We start from the raw sequence: 19037 nt of genomic DNA, 5'->3' as shown, positions 1-19037 counted from the left end.
TTTGAGAGCGTACAATTCCATTTTTAAGTGATGTACAGGATTTAATCTTCATGTGTATATATAATTTCTATATAAATGTCTACCATAGTTTTTTAAAAAGGGACCAAAAAGGCCACCCTGGCTTAAGAGAGTATAAAATGTGGTTAGAGGTAAAAAGGCACCCTTTAAAAATTGGAAGTCAGATCCCATTGAAGAAAATAAAAGCACAATAAACTCCGGCAAGTCAAATGTAAAAGTGTAATGAAGTAGACCAAAAAAGAATGAAGAACAGCTAGTCAAAGACTCAAAAACTAACAGCAACATTTTTTGAAGTACAACAGAAGCACAGAGTCTGTCAAACAATCAGTGGGTCATTATGTGATTGAGGTGTTAAAGGAGCATCCCAGGAAGATAAGGCTGTTGTGAAGAAGCTCACTGAATTCTTTACACTGATCTTCACTGCAGAGGGTATGAAGGAGATTTCACACAAGAGCCATTCTTTTTTAGGTTGCAAATCTGAGGAACTGTCCCAGATTGAGGTGTCAACAGAGGAGGTTTTGGAGCAAATAGATAAACAGTGCTAAGTCACCAGGATCAAATGATGTTCGCCATGAGAGTTCTGAAGGAACTCATGTATGAAATTGCAGAAGTACTAACTGTGGTATGTAACCTGTCACTTTAATCAGTCTGTACCAGATGGCTGGAGGATAGCTAAAGTAAGTCTGATTTAAAAAAAAAAAAAAGATCCAGAGGTGATCTTGGCAGTTACAGGCAACTTCAGTGCTAGGCAAATTGGTTGGAGCCATAGTGAAGAAAAGAATTATCAGGTACATAGCTGATCATGATATGCTGAGAGAGACTCGGCATGGCTTTAGTAAAGTGAAATCATGACTCACAAATCTATTAGAACTTGACAAGTATGTGGACATTGGTGATCCAGTGGATACAGTATACTTGGACTTCCAGAAAGCTTTTGACAAGATCCTACACCAAAGGCTTTGAAGCCCACTAAAGAGTCATGAGATAAGAGGGAAGATCCTCCTTTGGGTCAATAACTCATTAAAAGATAAGAAACTAAGAATAGGAATAAATGGATGTTGCAAAAGTTGTAGAAACTGAGAGTGAGACAGTATGACATGAGCGTTACTTATAACCCTAAAAACTTAATACCTTTTGCTAGAAGAGAACTGAATTGCTTCATCTTTCCATGGTATAGGATTTGGCCAATAATGTGAAAGAAAGACAGTGTTCCGTAGTAAGTTTTCTCTAAAGAAAATGAAGGTTTAGTGTTTGAGCTGTGTTTATTTCTATGGTTTTCTGTTTCTAACTGGTTGTAATTGCTAATTCATCCCCCTTGAAAGATGCTTCAGGAAGAAATTGCATATATAGCAACAATGCATATGGTGAAGAGACTTCTTCCAGAGCAGGAGGCGGAGGAAGTTGCCCAGAAAGGAAATGGCATGTGGTTGAAGAGTTTCCTAGTAAAATCTTAACATTTATTAATATGATGATAGACAGGAGCAGATAGCCAAAGTTCTGTACAGTTTTGTTACGCAGCATAAACCTTGTAGCATATTGCTGGAAGTAATTGACAGAAGCCAGTTTGCATTATTTGTGTTCTTGTTTTTGAAAATAATTTGTTAATTAGGGAAGCCCAAAGCTTGTTTTTGTGTTTAAATATTTTTTTGACAATTGTATAAAAGTCTGCAGTATGGCAATTTATAGTGGTGTCTGTGGAATTTATTCTTAATTTGAATTAATTGCAGCATAATAGGATTTAAAGGGTTCATTTCTAAAACTTTAATTTGTTGAGAAGTGGGTAGATATTTGCCCAGTAATCAAATTAATCAAACTGGATTCAATGATTGGATTCATTCTAAATTTATAAGTTAGAAGGACTCTTATTTTAAATGAGTTTATCAGTTGAGAATTTTTGCTTTGGACATCTCCCAGATTACTCCTGTTGCTGGATCCTTCACTGCACTTGATAACTTTTATTGTAACCAATATTTACTTTGGTACACTTAGCAGCAAAGTGTGCCTTTTTTTTAACTTGATATAGCTGAGTTGTTAATTAGCATAGTCTCCAAAGGTACATTAGGCGCTTTGAGGATATTTCAGTAATAGTGTAGCACCTAGGAGACCGTTATTCTAAGCACTGTACAAAAAGAACAAAAAGATGGTCCCTGCACCTAAAAACTTATGATCAAAGTTATAAAATGAGACAACAGACAGACCAACAGGGAATTCCAGGCAACTGAAAGAGAATATTGGTAAACATGATAGGCAGTGAGCTCAGTTCACCATTGACCTAGCCATGGTGACATTTTTTGTGAAGACACTTCTTTCTCGGGCAGAAAGGAGTCTGAAGTATAAGACAGTTCTGAAAATCCTTTTCCTTTTTTTTATACCTTGGTATACTTGCCCCTTTTTAGCTTGATCTTTGTCAAACATTCACCAGCAAGCTATTAACCATAAGCATTTTCTTGCTTTAATTTCTATTTTATATTGAGTTTTTTAATACACATATTCTTCACTCTCTAGGCATGAAAAGCTTGTCAGAGTTGGAACATATTTTTGATTTGCAGCATCCTATTACAAAGCAAACAGCTAAGTCTAAATCAATTTGATATTTTTAAAAAGAACATTAATAATTGAATGTAGTAGATCAAATGTGTTCAGTACTCTTTCAGTTGTAGGTTAACAATGTGTAATATGCTGATGGCAGATTTCGAATCTTTTTTGGATCATGGAGAAAACTTGTTCCAGTGAGTGATGGAGACTATTGTAGTGTAAAGGCATTGCTCAATACAGTGGTGAGACCCCCCCCAACTTTCATTGGAGGCAACATATGAAATTTGCTATTCTATTATTGGAGAGAATCCAGAGATCAGTAATAAGGTGTTTAGAAACCATGAACTATGAGGAAAGGTTGAAAGAACTCAGCATGTTTAATGTAGAGAAGAGAAGGCTAATGGGAGAGAGAAGTCCTCATCGTTTATGTAAAAGGTTGTCATAAAGAGGTCAGTGATCAATCTTTCTCCATGTCCACTGAAAGTAGAAGTAATTATGGGCTTAATTTACATTAAGTGAGATTTAGGATAGTTATTAGGCAAAACTTTCCAACTATAAGATATTTAAGCCATAAGGTTGTGGAATCCCCATCATTTTAGAGTTTTAAGAAGAGATTATAGACAGGGATGGTCTAGGCATATGCAATCCTGCTTCAATATGGGCTGGACTAGATGACCTCTTGAGGTCCCTTCCAGTCCTGCATTTCTATGATTCTAACTATTAAATATAGTATTAAAATCCTGCCTTTTACATTTGTGTGGTATGTGGTGTTTAGCTTATTATTCTACATATAGTAACTATAGTCACTTTTCAACTTTGGAAATGAAATCCAAAATTGGGCCAAATTCTGATCGCAAACAGTCTCCTAAAAAATGAAGTCTGTTTCAGAAACAGCAAAGTGGAACAAACTTGTTTATTTCTCAACCATGTTGCAAATTAAATAAAACTGTTGCTTGTCATACTACAGCAGTCTTAGACATAAACACTGGCATTTTCAAAACTTTACCAGTAAAGACTGGAGCAAAGGTGGTCTTCATTTCCTTGTTTATCACCAAGTTAATTCTAGTATTTAAAATAGTATGCTCTGTGTACTGTTAAAAATTTCCCTCTAGCCAAGTGTATATCAGTTCGAGGAAAATTAGGAAAGACTGTTTGTTTGTTGTGATCAGACCTTTAATTATGCTGGCTAACTTAAATTTTCAAAGGGTAAACGATATATTAAGTCCAAATTCCAAGAGTGGCTTTTAATTTGAATGTAGTTCCATATTTTCTTCTGCATTGGGTAGGCAACTTGGAATCTTGGCTATTGGCATTGGCATTTTGGAGGAATGAGTGTTAACACGTCACCAGACTTGGTTGCCTTAGCTGTGTCTATTCTCTTCACTCAGAGTGCCTCGAGGATTTCTTAACTTTTGCACGTGGACCATTGTGATAACTAATTTGCATTTCAAATTAGTTATCCTAAAATGTACATAAAATTGCCTGTTTGGATGTTACTTCTCATTTTGGATTTCTTTTGTAATGTCTGTTCTTTTTCTTTTCAGATACAGAACATGGTCTCAGAAACTGGATTAAAGCAATCTTGTTGACATTTTTATTTATACTTTTTTATTTTTGTATTTGACCTAAAGTGCCATGAGAAAATTTGCATATTGCAAGGTGGTCCTTGCCACCTCACTGGTTTGGGTCCTTTTGGATATGTTTCTGTTGCTGTACTTCAGTGAATGCAACAAATGTGATGAGAAAAAAGAGCGAGGCCTACCTGCTGGAGATGGTGAGTAGATGTTCATAAATTACAACTTGGTTTAAATAAGCATCAGTGAAAACTTGCCCATTGATAATTCCCAACAGGATGAGTATGACTTCATCTTGTACGTATCACAAATATTTTCAGCGTCTTTTAAAAAAAAAAAAAATAGAAAAATCCTGGAGGTGTTGGGTAGGCTCTCTAATACCTGAGGCATTCTGAAGGCAGATTTCATTTAAAATGATGTTAGTATAGGAAGGTAAAACAGAGTTAAGAAAATAATCCAAATCCTTCCCTACCGTAATGTATGTCTGCAGTAACTCCACTGACATTAATAACATTAAAGCAGTGTAACTAAGAGCTGTATTTGGCCAAATAATATAGTAATTTTGAAGGACAGTCATCTCATTATGAAATAAATGCCCTTTTGTTTCAGCATTTATTAAAATTAGTACAGTAAATCCTCCAGTATTGAGATGTTGAATAAGTGCTTATTTTTGAAACAGGAACTATTTTTTTTCTGTAACAAAGTTCTTCAAGAAAGCTCTGTTATTCCTGTCCTCCTCTGCTTCCCAGCATAGTTTCCATATGCTACCCAATGGAACTTGGTGCTTTTAGAAAGAATATTTAAGCTGCATAAAATTGTTGCTACTATAGTATAAAGTATGGAGCTTGTCTGGGTTCAGTACAGGTATGTCTATTTTTCTTTGCAGATGTATAAAACAAATCAAGTAAAGCTGTAAAGTACAGATGGAGCTGGCAATGGCTATTGTTAAGATTGCCTTCCACTTTCCATTATAACTGTCAGACTTCAGGGTGGATTGATTTAAATCACATAGTGGAAAGCTTCACTTTAAATAATTGGTTTTAATCAGTTTTTCTGTTTGTAATTCTATTCTTATCTAAAGAAAGGTGCATTCTCATTGGTTGATATTACCATTAAAACATGTTGATTTACAACTAAATAGAGCCTCCACTCTGGATTAGGTACAGCTGTTTGCTACCTAGGATGGTACCTTATAGCTATAGATAAAGATATAGATATGAGCTGTCAATCGATTAAAAATATTGATCAAGTGTTAATAATAAAATACCATTTATTTAAATATTTTTGGATGTTTTCTACATTTCAAATACATTGATTTCAATTACAACTCAGAAAACAAAATGTACAGCACTCACTTTATATTTTTTGTTAAAAATATTTGTGCTATAAAAACAAAAGAAATAGTATCTTCAATTCACCTCATACAATCTCTTTATCATGAAAGTTGAACTTACAAATGTAGAATTATGTACAAAAAACCCTGCATTCAGAAATGACTTTAGAGCCAACAATCCACTCAGTCCTACTTCTACTTCAGTCAGTCACCTAGACAAACAAGTTTGGTTACATTTATAGGAGATAATGTACCCGCTTCTTGTTTACAGTGTCACCTGAAAGTGAAAACAGGTGTTTACATGGCAATGTTGTAACGGTCGTTGCAAGGTATTTACATGCCAGATGTGTTAAAGATTCATATGTCCCTTCATGCTTCAACCACAATTCCAAAGGACATACGTCAATGCGAATGAGGAGTTCTGCTCAATAGCAATCCAAAGCAGTGTAGACGGACACATGTTCACCTTTATCATCTAATCAGATGCCACTAGCAGAAGGTTGATTTTCTTTTTTGGTGGCTCCGGTCCTGTAGTTTCCACATTGGAGTGTTGCTCTTTTAAGACCTCTGAAGGCATGCTCCACACCCTGTCCAGCTTAGATTTTGGAAGGAACTTCAGATTCTTAAATGTTGGGTTGAGTGCTATAGTTATCGTTAGAAATCTCACATTGGTACCTTCTTTGCATTTTGTCAAATCTGCAGTGAAAGTGTTCTTAAAACGAACAACATGCTGGGTCATCAACCAAGACTGCTATAACATAAAATATGTCAGAATTTTGGTGAAACACAGAGCAGGAGACATAGAATTCTGCCTCCAGGAGTTCAGTCACACATTTAATTAACACATTCTTTAATGAGCATGGAAGCATAGCCTCTGGAATGGTGGCCAAAGTATGAAAGGGCATAAAAATGTTTAGCATATTTGGCACGTAAATACCTTGCAGGGCCTGCTAAAAAAGTGCCATGTGAGTGCCTGTTCTCACTTTCAGGTGATATTGTAAATAAGAAGCTGGCAGTGTTATCGCCCATAAATGTAAACAAACTTGTTTGTCTTAGTGCTTGGCTGAACAAAAAGTAAGACTGAGTGGATTTGTAGGCTCTAAAGTTTTACATTGTTTTGTTTTTGAGTGCAGTTACATAACAAAATCTACATTTGTAGGCTGCACTTTAACAACGAAGAGATTGCATTATGATATTATGAGGTGAATTGCAAAAAAACCAATTTTATCACTTTTACAGTGCAAATATTTGTAAATAAAATAATATAAAGTGAGCCCTGTAAACTTTGTATTCTGTGTTGCAATTGAAATGAATATATTTGAAAATGTAGAAAAATATCCAAAAATATGTAATAAATTTAAATTGGTATTCTGTTTAACAGTGCAATTAAAAGTGCGATTGTGATTAATTTTTTTAATTGCAATTATTTTTTTGAGTTAATCGTGTAAGTTAACTGATTAATGGACAGCCCTACTCTCTAGATATAATTTAAACAGTTATATAACTTTCAGATTCTTCTGAATTGTACATTTTTAGTGTGTTTAGAAAAAGGTGAATGATTATTTACTAGATAATTTAACTTCATGATTTGTGTCAAACTGCATTAGGATGGTAACTAAATTTAATTAAACACAACAGCTAATAACATTTATTAAAGCAACTGAATACTTTAGATACATAAACTTTATCAAAGGATGTTTCACACGTACAACTAAGTGATTTATTAAACAGAAATTAAATGTAGTCAGTACATTTAAACTGATTATTGCAGGCCAATCTGGGAAAATTTTCAAATACATCAAGTAAAGTGTCTGCAGTTTAAGTTCCTACTTGCCTTAGTCTCTTGAAAGTAACAGTCTCCTAAATTAGTTAGCCTGGCCTATTGTACCATATTTATAAAGCTTAACCTCATAAATTTTGATATTTTTCCCGATTCTTTCTTTATATAGAAAAAACAATGTTCAAGTCTTAACTCAGTTTTTTATAGAGGATCATGGATTCAGCATATTTTTCTTTGTGTTTTAAGATGATGTAGTAAGTTTAGACCTTAACATACTTTGTTTTAAATTCAGATTTCATTTTTAACAGGTTTATATTTTAAAAGAAAGACTTCTTGTAATTTTAAATAACAAAATAAAAAAATCTGATTTAAATAAAAATCATTTTTCCTATCTACCCTGCCAAACTAACCACTCAGGCTGAAATTTTTGAGATGTGTCAAAAAATGGTTCAGTCATTACCAAGAACATTTGGGGACTTTTTTTTGTAAATGTTAGAAGCTTATACCCTGCAATATTTCAAGTCCCTTCTCTAAAGCATGGAGGGACTAGAACATCTCCATTAAATGGGCGTATGTCAGAGAAGTGCCTGTAGAGTTCCCTGTGAAAATCCACCTCTATTTGACAGTTATATGCCCTTGAAAATTAACATGGGTTTTGACAAAGGTTTTGACAGAAAAATAGCATGAAGATTCCATCAGGGCTTAGTATACTGCTTCTAAGTGCAGCAGAAGCTGAGCAGGACTCTTCTTACAGTTGCTTCTTCTGGCTGTTTGGAGTTGCTGGGAGTAGGGAAACTTTATGTTGACTGCTTCTCTGCTGATGTCCAGCAGCATAGAGTAGAAGGAGAAAACAGTCTGCCTTTAAAGGCAAGGAGTGAGGAGCTGGGAAAGTAGTATGCTAGGAAGGGACAGATGCAGAGGGAGGAGGATTGGTTATATGAGGCAGGAATAGACTGGGATGGGCATGGGGAGATGTGGGCAGAAGACCTTCTAATTTAAAGCATCTTGAGAACCTGGAATAGAACCCAGGATAATTAAGTCCCCACATTTCCCTGTTGTCCAGCAAGTAGCTGTGAAATTGACCAGTGAGCTATCTCATCCCCTTCCAGTAATTTCTGTCAGCTACTCCATAAGCTTAGTGGTAAAAGTCTATGCTATGGATTTAAACTTGCCAACCCTAAAGGTAACCAATATTAGGAGGATGGGTTGGATTGAATATGGTTATATTACGTGTGATAGAATTTCAATTTCTTTCACTTGTTTTTTAAAAACTCTAGGTAATTACACAGAATAAGACTCCATTTAAAAAATAGGTTGCAAAGTCAAGCACCAAAGACTTAAGAAATATCAAAAATAAGGTGGTCCATGCAACTGTAAATCAGCACCCTGGAATGTATGCATTACCACGCAGTCTTTACATATCACCTATTTATTTTTTCTAAAGGGGCTTCTGCCTCATTCAGTGCATAGGATAGACAGTGCCCAAACAGAATTGTGTTATGGAGGAAGCTGATTGTTATAGAACTTGGAAGTTGAGTAGTGAATGAGGCAGGAAACTGCAGGAAGAGAGAGGTTGATCTCATGGTTTAAGCAGTTGAATGCCACCCCAGAGAACTGGGTTTCTGTAAACTTCCAGTGTGCAACTGGAAAAGTCTCTTAAACCAAATTTTTAGGAGGTGGCCACTAACTGTGTGGCTCATTTTTGTGTGCCCAATTTGAGACGCATGGGATTTGATATACAGAAGTGCTGAGGACTCACAACCATAACTGAAGTCAATGGCAGCTGTGCTTAGAATGTATAAACTGGAAGTACTTGGGAAAATCAGGTCCTAAGCATCTCAAGGGGGCACTCAAAATTAGTACAGTAAAAACTTGGGTGTCTAGCATGTTGAGGGAATGGGGGGTGCCAGTAAGTCAAAAATTCCGGTTAACTAAGAGGGAGGATGGTAATTTGGGTGTCAGAGGGAGCTCAGGGCTAGGGGTTGTGGCATGGGAGGGGATGCAAAGTGGCGGATCCTAGCGGTGTTCATCTCAGGCAGCTCCCTGCAAGTGGCGATATGTCCCTGCTGCTCCTAGGCTGAGGCGTGACCAGGTGGCTCTGTATGCTGCCTCTGCCTGCAGGTGCTGCTCCCATGGCTGCGGTCCCTGGCCAACGGGAGCTGCGGAGCCAGCGTGAGCCCTGTGGCTGTTCCTTCGCCTAGTACCACTGACCACGGCCAGCGGGAGCTGCGGGGGCAGCGCCTGCGGATAGAGGCAGCGTGCAGAGCTGCCTGGGCACACTTCCAACAAGGAGCAGCAAGGATATGTTGCCGCTTGCAGGGAGCCGCTCGAGTTGAGCACTACGTGGATCTGGGACCCCAAAACTCCTCCCGTGTCCTAACCCCCTATCTTGAGCCCCCTCCCACACTAAAACTCCCTCCCAGAGCCCATGCCCCACATCCCCCTCCCAAAATGCTGGTTTATAGAGCTTTCTGGTTGGTAAAGTGCCAGATAACGCAGATTTTACTGTAGATTCTTTGACAGCTTTGGTCTTAATCATTATGCCTTAGTTTCCAGTTGTAAAATAGTGATGATATTTTACCTCATAAGGATGTTTGTGAAGATAAAATAAATTGTGTTGAGGCTCTTCTGATTCTAAGGCCAGAATCTGTGTTTGGAGCTTTTAATGTGACTAATTTCTTTTAAGTATAATTACTATGTCTATTGAAAAAAAAAACGTGCAGAGGACAAATTAAATGTGAAATTCCTTGAAGTTCTGTTCCCTGACTGGCGCTGAAACTTTTTTGGGAGGAGAGGGGAACATGTATTAAACCCTAATCTCTGCAGTGGGAGGAGGCTTTTCTCTGCTCTAGTGCTGCTCCTATTGATGTTACTGGAGAAATGCTTTGCATATATGTATTACCACAAGTGGGGCGAGATGGAGCATGAACTGAACTGGGATGGGGAAAGAGAACAGGTAAAAAAGGAAGACTCAAAGGTTTTTTTATTAAAAAGCAGTTGTGTTTAGTAGATCATTTCCATTTTCAGAGGGTTTTTTGCACGTTTTGTTTATAAAAGTTGCTTGGGAGCAGCAGTCAAAGGATGTTTAAATAAGAACTAGTGAATGGTAATTTGAAACTCTAAGATTTTATGAACTGTCCCTTGAGCCTTTTGTTCTTTCTGTTAAAGGCAGCTAGCTGTCTTCTTTTTGAGATGGTGGTGATGAGATGCAGACACTGTATTTTAATTTCCCACTAACTCTCACTGAAGTCAAGTTTCAAATTGAACTCAGTCCTCTGCATGTGTAGAAACTTCATTTTTTAACAGAACAGATAATTTGCACTTTAAGATAAATATAATGTAGGAAAAGCGCAAAGTTGGTTAAATAATATTACTTCATATAACTGTTTTCTGTTAGTCCTAAATGGCCTTATAATGTGAATGGAAAGACTGTTTTCAATTAAATATTTGATATAATACTTAGTAATTAGCTTTGCTATGAAATATATTAATTTAGCATTCTATTAGCAATGCTGGTTTGAAATCTGAGAGTGAAACCAGTTAGCAAGCTGACCAGACGCTGTTTTAAACAGAATTATAACATCTCTGTATAGCTATAATATTCTGAAGGTCTCCTTTATGACTAATTGAATATCAAACCAATTCATGGGACATATTTTCTGAAATACATAAAGTTCTTTTGTTTGCAGCAGTGTTGTAGCCATGTTGGTCCTGGGATAGTAGAGAGACAGGATGGGTGAGGTAATATCTTCTATTAAATCAACTTCTTTTGGTGAAAGAGAGACACTTTCAAGAAGAGCTTGCAAGTTTGTCTTTCACCAACAGAAGTTGGTCCAGTAAAAGATATTACCTCACCCACCTTGTCTCTATAATGTTCTTTTTAATTGTTGTTTTTAAGGTTGTAAAGTGAAGCACTTGAAAAACTGAGAGATCGCAGAATTTGGGTTGCACTGTCTATACTGTGCACCAAATGAGGCAAGTGGTCCTGTGATACATAACAGAATTAGACTGATCATAATTAGAGGTTATTGAAAATCTTCCAATGGAACAGCTCTCTGTTGAAAAATGGTGATTTGGTGGAATGGTGTTCTGCGAGAACATGTCAATTCCATTGAACCAGGCAGATTGGTCAACTGGCAATTTTTAACAGTACATCTCAGCCAAACTTGAATGAATTCCATGTGACAAAGAAAAGCTATTTCTTTGGTCACAGAATATTCACCCTACCAAATTTCAAAGGCCTGCTGGAAATGTTTGAGCTTCTAGGGAAAAAATTCTGAAAATCTTTTATAATGAAAATGCTAACAAACTGAATTTAGGTATTGCTAATAGTTTACCCCCTGCAGTCATTTTGGAAAACTCAGTGAAATAGGCACAAGATCTCTCATTTGTTACTTTTTATATGTTTGTATCATTTGAATTTTCAGTGAGTATAGGATGCATTTTGTTTTTGCTCTTGACGAGCTATTTTCCCCCTCTTTGATCTTGTGTAAGATTACAGTATTCTCTTTTAGCCAAAAGTTAAGGAGCATTTCATATTTGGGAAGCAGGAAGAGAAAAAGGAGGGTGGTGTCTTGATTTTGCTGGAATTACCTGATATTCTGTTAGAGTACATTGAATTATTTAGCTCATTTATAATGCTGTTTTCTATTAAAATTAATCTGATAATTCAATGTCTAGATGACTTAGAGACAATATATATGCTAAAGGTCAAGTTAAAAACAAGTGTCTTGAAATTTCATTATTTGTGTATTTAAATTGAAATTTTGAAAAAATCACAAAACGGGTATTTATAAAGAAACACTGGCCACTTTTTGATAGATTAGTTTTGTTTTTTAGTCTCAATTATTTGTAATCCTTTACCAGAAGCATAGAAATGAAATAATGTTCTGTTTCTGGTTTTGTCTTTTAGTTGGCAAACAATTGGTATTAGAAATAGTGTGCCTAGTTTAGGAGTAATTTAAATTTGCTTGTTGATACAGATTGGCTAGAGCTAACACATTGTTTCCAGTTTGTAATAGATTAATTCTGGTCTAATTAAATTTTCCTAAAATCGAGAAGATTGTTCTGAAGGATGAATTCAAATGTTATTTTTTAATCAATGCCAAATTGTAAAGTATACTTATCAGAATTTTAGGCTAAATGGATTATTTTTCACTTAAATAGAACTTTTTTATATAAAAATAAATTCCTGTGCTAACCTCATAATCTATGTGGAAGTGGATGTTACTAGATGTGAAATAAAACCCCCACTAATTATTTTTTTCTCAGGTAGTCTGTGAAATATAATGTAGAGGTTCATTCCATAACTGAGTTATATTTGTAATGCAGTAGGTTTGTACAATACAAAATGTGATGACAAAAAGATGGGTGCTTTTTGGTCCTCCAAGTGCACAATAGCTGCTGAGAATGAGATTTAACTGCTCTTGTTAAATATATTAATAGTCGGAAGTTTATATTTTTCTAGTATTTAAAAATGTCAAATTTTAGATCACCTGTCCTCGGATCTTGCTTCATATGGAACAAATGCATCATTAAACAAATTAGATATGCTTTTGTAAAACATAAATGAGAAGAAAACGTAACAGTGCCTGCAATAGTCTTATTTCTCCAGTAAATTTCAGAATAGTCTAATCCAGCGGTTCTCAAATTGGGTTGGGACCCCAAAGTGGGTCGCAAGCCCTTTATAATGGGGTTGCCAGGGCTGGCATTAGACTTGCTAGGGCCTAGGGCTGAAGCCTGAGTCCCACAGCTCAGGGCCAAAGCTTGAGCCCCACTGCCTCAGTCCTGAGTGATGGGGCTTGAGTTTTGCCTTTGGCCTCCCTGTCTGGGGTGGTGAGACTCAGGCAAGCTCAAGTTTCTGTTCCCTCTCCTGGGGTCTTGTAGTCATTTTTGTTGTCTGAAGGGGGTCATGGTACAATGAAGTTTGAGAACCCCAGGTAATTTGTTCAGTATTAAAACTTCTGTTTTGTTAGTTCCAGAACCAGTACAGAAGCCACATGAAGGTCCTGGAGAAATGGGGAAGCCTGTTGTTATTCCTAAAGAGGATCAAGAAAAAATGAAAGAGATGTTTAAAATAAATCAGTTTAATTTAATGGCAAGTGAAATGATTGCTCTCAACAGATCATTACCTGATGTCAGGTTAGAAGGGTAAGTACCTTCTATTCTATTGAAAGCATGCTTTACTTAAGTGAACACATTACAAATTCTCCATAGTAACCACTGTTCTTTTATATGTTGGTAATCAGCATAGATATGAAAGTTGTAAGACATGACGTGGTTAGAATTGCTGGGTTTTGAGGGGTTCATTTGTAAAATTCAACTTAAAAGCAAAGCCAACAAATTTCATTTACTACTATTGCAACCATGAAGTTAGTTATAATTAGGCTTTTTCAAGAAAAGAAATTAAATTAAACAGTGAGCTGAGGCTGTGGGGGAGGGGCCAGGGGCTAGCTTCCTGGGCCAGGAGCTCAGGGGCCGGGCAGGAGAGTCCCGTGGGCCGCAGTTTGCCCACCTCTGCCCTTAACTGACAAAAATAATTAGCTAAACACCTGGGACCAGAGTTTGAAGTGCAAAACAAGGTTTTGGTAGCCAGATCCTCTTCTCTTTGCAGGTGCAAAGAGAATATTTTCTTCTTTTCAGTTTATTCAGCTAGTTTTGTTCAATGGCCAGTCCATTCAAAATTGAGAAACTGATTGGGACTTGAAAAAGCAGGAAAGCTTATTTTCTTCTTCAAATGTATCTATAAAAACTAAGTGTGAGAGAAGAGAAGATCAACTAGTAGTTCGAGTGCTTGCTCATGTCCATTCTATATTAGGGGTGTGTGTGTGTGTGTGTGTGTGTTCACCACATGCACTGGTGCTGCAAGTTTTTCCCTCAGCAGTATCTGTAGAGGACCAGCTCTGGTACCCCGTTGAGTGGTGCCCACATGGCACTGTATATGGGGCGCCGCGAGCTCCCCCTCAGTTCCTTCTTGCCGCCAGTGACGGTGCTGGAGCATCTGCTGCTTTGGCTATCGTTGTTTCGTTTTCTGTTCTTGTGAACTTTGAGAACCTGTAATATAGTTGTGTATAGTTAGTAGTTGCTTAGATACCCTTAGTAGTAATTCTCAACTTTTCGTTAGTCACGAATGGGACTCAGCCGGGGGATGGGGCGTGCCCTGGTCCCCAGGCTTTAAGCCTTGCGATCACTGCAAATGGCCTGTGCCCATCAGCAATCCACATACCAGCTGCCTAAGGTGCTTAGATGAAGGACACAAGTGACAAGTGCTGTATCTGCAAGCCCTTCAAACCTAGGATGAAGGAGCAGCATGATATCCCTCTGAAAGTGCTTCTAATGGAGTCAGCCTTCACTCTGGCACCGGAGCGGTGGTCCGACTCCACACCAAGCACCATGGCCTCTGCGCGCAGTGCTCCACCAGGGCTGTCCACGATCTGGCAGTGGTCCCCCTCCACGACTCCAGTCAAAAAGCCAAAAAAGACTGTGAGGGGAAGATCTTCTACCTCCTGTAAGGGAAAGGAGAGTGTTGGAACGAGCCACGACCCGTGCCGGGCAGCTCAGCGCCCACTTCGGGAAGTTGGGCCCAGCTCAAATCAAGCGGTGCAGCCCATCCCAGGCTTTGCCTGCAACCTCAAATAGCGGTGCAGGCCGTAGCCAGCTTCAGGTGCCGTCGACGCCCAAAGCTCTTCGAGCAGCTCAAGAGATCCTGACGCTCCTGGTGCTGCCCACACCAGCTCCCGCAGTACCCCAGTCTTGGGGATAAACCCACATTGGGACCTGTGCGTGTCCCCACCTCAGTGGTACTGTTCCCCATAGAGAGGGATGTCCAGCCAGCATTTGCCTGCCCAAAGCCGTCACGCTTCAAGACTGAAGAGGCAGGCTCAGTGGAGCCCTCTTCGGTCTACACACCGGGGGCACCAATCAAGGGACTCGAGGTGTACCTTACCAGTAGATTGGTATAGACCCTCTGAGGCACATGCCATCTGGCAAGAACTCTGGGATCGGCCCCAACCATCTCCAAGGGCCCGGGACCGATTGGATGCCAGAGACTGCCGATTGCCAGACCATCATCACTGTCTCCAAGAAGGAGAGGTTGCCCTACTCAGGACGATCTTCCCGGCAACTGGTCTGTAGTAGCTTCTGGTTCCATTCGATGTCCTGGGACCTGTTGAGTAGCGTGAGGCGTGGATCGTCAGGTATTCGACGCAGATCCGCCAAACAGTGTCGGTCCTGGAGAGTGCGACCAAGACAGTCTCGCTTGGACAGGTCGGCTTCGGGACAAAGTGACTGACACAAGTCGGATAGGAGCCACTGCTCCGCCTGATCCTGGTTGTCTGGTACTGACTACTCTGCTGGTAGCTCTGGCTCAGAGTGAGGTTCCCTGATTGCGGGACAAGCCCTGGTACCGGCAGTGTTGACTACATTATCAGCACCAAAATCTGTCCCATGGTCCCAATCTCAGTGGCCAGTGCCATGGTTCCCGTGGAACCCTTAGGAATTCTCCCAACCTTCCCTGATCCGTGTTGGGAGCCTTGGAGAGGCCAATGGCCTTGGTATCCCATTCCCTTCCGATGCTTGATGCTTCAGGGGGTAAGAGCCCACAGGTCCAGGAGGACCCAAGGGAGCAAGCTGCTGGACCCCCAATGGACGTGGACGTTCCCACGACACCAGCATAGTCCTTGTTGTCATCAGATGAGGCTATCACTGGGGCCCCCTCACCTGATTCCTCAGGATGACACCAAAGCACATCAGGAACTTTTGAAGAGGGTCACTTCTAACCTGCGGCTTCAGGCAGAGGAATTGGAAGACCCCTTTTCCTCCCTGCTTGGACCGCTATAACTTTGGACTGCTGGGTCCTCAGCACAGTGGAGCAGGGTTGTATCCTCCAGTTCCTTTCTCCCCCCTTCCCGCCTGCCTTCCCCATCCCTCTTCAGGGACCCCTCTCATAAGAGTCTCCTAGTTCAGGAGGTAAAGGGTTGCTACATCTGGGTGCGGTGGAAAAAGTTCCTCTTGAGTACAGGAACAAGGGGTTCTATTCCTGATACTTTTTTAATCCCTAAGGCCCAGGGCGGTCTATGACCCATCTTGGACCTGGGAGACCTCAACAAGTACTTAAAGACGCTAAAGTTCCTCATGGGCTTTCTGGCTTCAATTATCCTTCCCTCGATCTGGGGACTGATATGCTGCCCTTGACTTGAAAGACACATACTTCTGCGTAGCGATCTTTCAAGGACGCAGATGCTTCCTCTGGTTTACAGTGGGGCCTTACTACTGCCTGTTTGTGGTTCTCCCATTTGTCCTGGCGACAGCACCGAGGGTGTTTACCAAATGTGTCGGTGGTAGCAGATTACTTCAGGCGCCTGGTATCCAGACCTACCCGTACCTCAACGACTAGCTTGTCAAGGGCAGCCCCTGGTCTTCAGTCCAAAGGGATGTTGTCGTACTTCAAACCACGTGCTGCTCTCTGGGCCTACTTGTAAACGACAAAAAGTCAACGTTCATGCCAGTGCAGAGGATAGAGCTCATTGGAGCGGTCCTTGGCTCGACCTGCGCCAGAGCACTCCTTCCACTGGAAAGGTTCCACATGTTGATGAACCTCATTGCGGAAGTCTCTGCATTCCATCTGACTACAGCCAGGGTCTGTCTGCACCTGCTGGGCCACGCGGCAGGTGCACTTATGTGGTCCACCATGCCAGGCTCCAGATGCGGCCCCTGCAACAGTGGCTGGGAACAGTCTATTCCCAGACCCAAGACTCCCTGGAAAAGATAGTTACTATTCCCCAGGTGATACTTACCTCTCTGTGATGGTGGACCGACTGCAGGACAGTCCTGGAGGGGGTTCTGTTCAACAACGCTCCTCACTCCATCGAGTTCATGTCGGACGCCTCGGACCTCAGCTGAGGTGCGCATCTGGGCGTCCTCCAGTTTCAGGGATGTTGTACCCGAAGGAGGCGTGGTTGTATGTAAGCGTCAGAGTTCCGAGCAGTCCAGCTGGCTTGCGGAATCTTCCTGCTTCACCTCTCAGACAAGGAGTTAAGAGTCCTGACTGATGATACAGCCTCGATGTTCTACATCAACAGGCAAGGGGGATCGTGCTCGTCGGCCCTCTGTCAGCAGGCACTCCATCTCTGGGACCTCTGCATCAGCCACAAAATCTACCTGGAAGCATGTCATCTTCCCGGCATCAGGAATACACTGGCGGACCAGCTCAACAGGCTCTTCTCCTCTCACCACAAGTGATTGCTCCATCCAGAGGTAGCCTGCATGATCTTCCAAAGGTGAGGAACTCCCCGAGTGGGGAGACAGAACAGGGAAATTTTGTTCTTGGCAAGGTCTGAGCAAGGGCTCCCTCTGATGCCTCCCTCCTCTCGTGGTTAGGGAGCCTGATGTATGCATTCCCTTAGATTCTCAGCAGTGCCTTGGCAAAGATCAAGAGAGACAAGGTGCACGTTGTCATGATCGCCCCTGTGAAGCCTGGCCAGCACTGGTTCGGCAAGCTCATGAACCTGACAGCAGCCCCTCTGTGGACCCTGGCCAAGCGACTGGACTTGCTGTTACAGGACCAAGGTCAACTGTTACACCCCAACTTCAGGCAGGGTCAGTGCAACCATTTAGGTGACCTAGGTGGTCGCCTAGGGCACTGGGATTTGGGGGGCGCCATTTTCTTCGGCAGCAACTGCGGCGGCAGGATCTTCGGCCGCCCCAGTTGCCGCCAGCATTTAGGCGGAGGGAGCTTGGGCAAGGGAGCGCGGGGAGGGCCACCTGCAGCAAGTAAGGGGGGGGCGGCATGCAGGGGAACTCCCCGCCCCAGCTCACCCCTACCCCGCCTCCTCCCCGAGCACGCCGTGGCTGCTTCACTTCTCCCACCTCCCAGGCTTGCAATTGGCACCGCAAGCCTAGGAGGCGGGAGAAGTGAAGCAGCGACGGCATGCTCGGGGTGGAGACAGAGCAGGGGTGAGCTGGGGGGCCAGGCGGGGTGCCTGAGGGTGGGGAGCTGCCGCAATGGGAACGCCTCAGGGCGGAGTGAGGGAGCTGCTGTGGGGGTAAGGGAGATGGCGCAAGGTGGAAGTTTCGCCTAGGGCGCGAAACATCCTTGCACCAGCCCTGACTTCAGGTCCCTTCACATCTTGGTGTGGATGCTGTGTGGCTGAACCTGGAGGAGCGAACCTGTTCATATGGGGTCCAACAGGTCTTTCTGGAAAATAGGAAGCCCTCAACTAGACTGACTTACCTGGCCAAGTGGATGAGGTTTTCCCACTGGGTGTCCAAATGGGGCATCTCTCCCTTGTGTTCCTCCCTACAGGCTGACCTGGACTACCTGCTCCATTTGAGAAACCAGGGCCTGGCGCACACTTCCATTAGAGTGCATCTTGTGGCCATCTCCACTTTTTACCTGCTGATCCAAGGACAGACAGTGTTTTCACATGTTCCTGAGAGGGCTTGAGACTTTTCACGCAGGTACGGGCTCCCATCCCGCAGTAGGATCTTAACTTGGTCCTCTCTAGGCTTACAGGCCCACCCTTTGAGATGCTGGTTTCCTGCTCCTTTTCCCCCCCATCATGGAAGGTCACATTCCTGGTAGCAGTGACATCAGTGAGACAAGTCTCTGCAATTAAAGCCTTGATCTCCTAGCCTCTGTACACAGTCTTCTGCAAGGATAAGGTTCGGTAGCGGCCCCAACTGGCCTTCCTGCCAAAGGTGGTCTCCATCTTCCATATGAACATCTTCCTCCTGGTGTTCTGTCCCAAACTGCACAAGACCAGTGAAGACCATCTTCATGCCCTGGACACCTGAGGGA

General features: G+C 41.5%; 1 protein-coding gene and 1 long non-coding RNA gene across 5 annotated transcripts in view; both read left to right on the top strand.

The window, feature by feature from the left end:
- Positions 1-19037, top strand: part of LOC127043770 (uncharacterized) — a 421859-nt gene that overhangs the window by 91740 nt on the left and 311082 nt on the right. The window lies entirely within an intron of this gene.
- Positions 1-19037, top strand: part of GALNT1 (polypeptide N-acetylgalactosaminyltransferase 1) — a 206742-nt gene that overhangs the window by 80708 nt on the left and 106997 nt on the right. For 2 of the 4 annotated variants that reach the window (XM_050937728.1, XM_050937729.1), the window contains 2 exons: positions 4098-4327; positions 13216-13390. In XM_050937728.1, coding sequence (XP_050793685.1) covers positions 4189-4327; positions 13216-13390 — 314 coding nt within the window. In that variant the 5' untranslated portion in view covers positions 4098-4188. Of the gene's footprint in view, positions 1-486; positions 641-4097; positions 4328-13215; positions 13391-19037 lie in introns of those variants that run through there. The other 2 variants (XM_050937730.1, XM_050937732.1) reach the window with 2 other exon arrangements.

This window comes from Gopherus flavomarginatus, chromosome 2 (assembly GCF_025201925.1).
Source record: "Gopherus flavomarginatus isolate rGopFla2 chromosome 2, rGopFla2.mat.asm, whole genome shotgun sequence".
Lineage (NCBI taxonomy): Eukaryota > Metazoa > Chordata > Testudines > Testudinidae > Gopherus > Gopherus flavomarginatus.
This window is presented reverse-complemented; position numbering and strand designations above follow the sequence as displayed.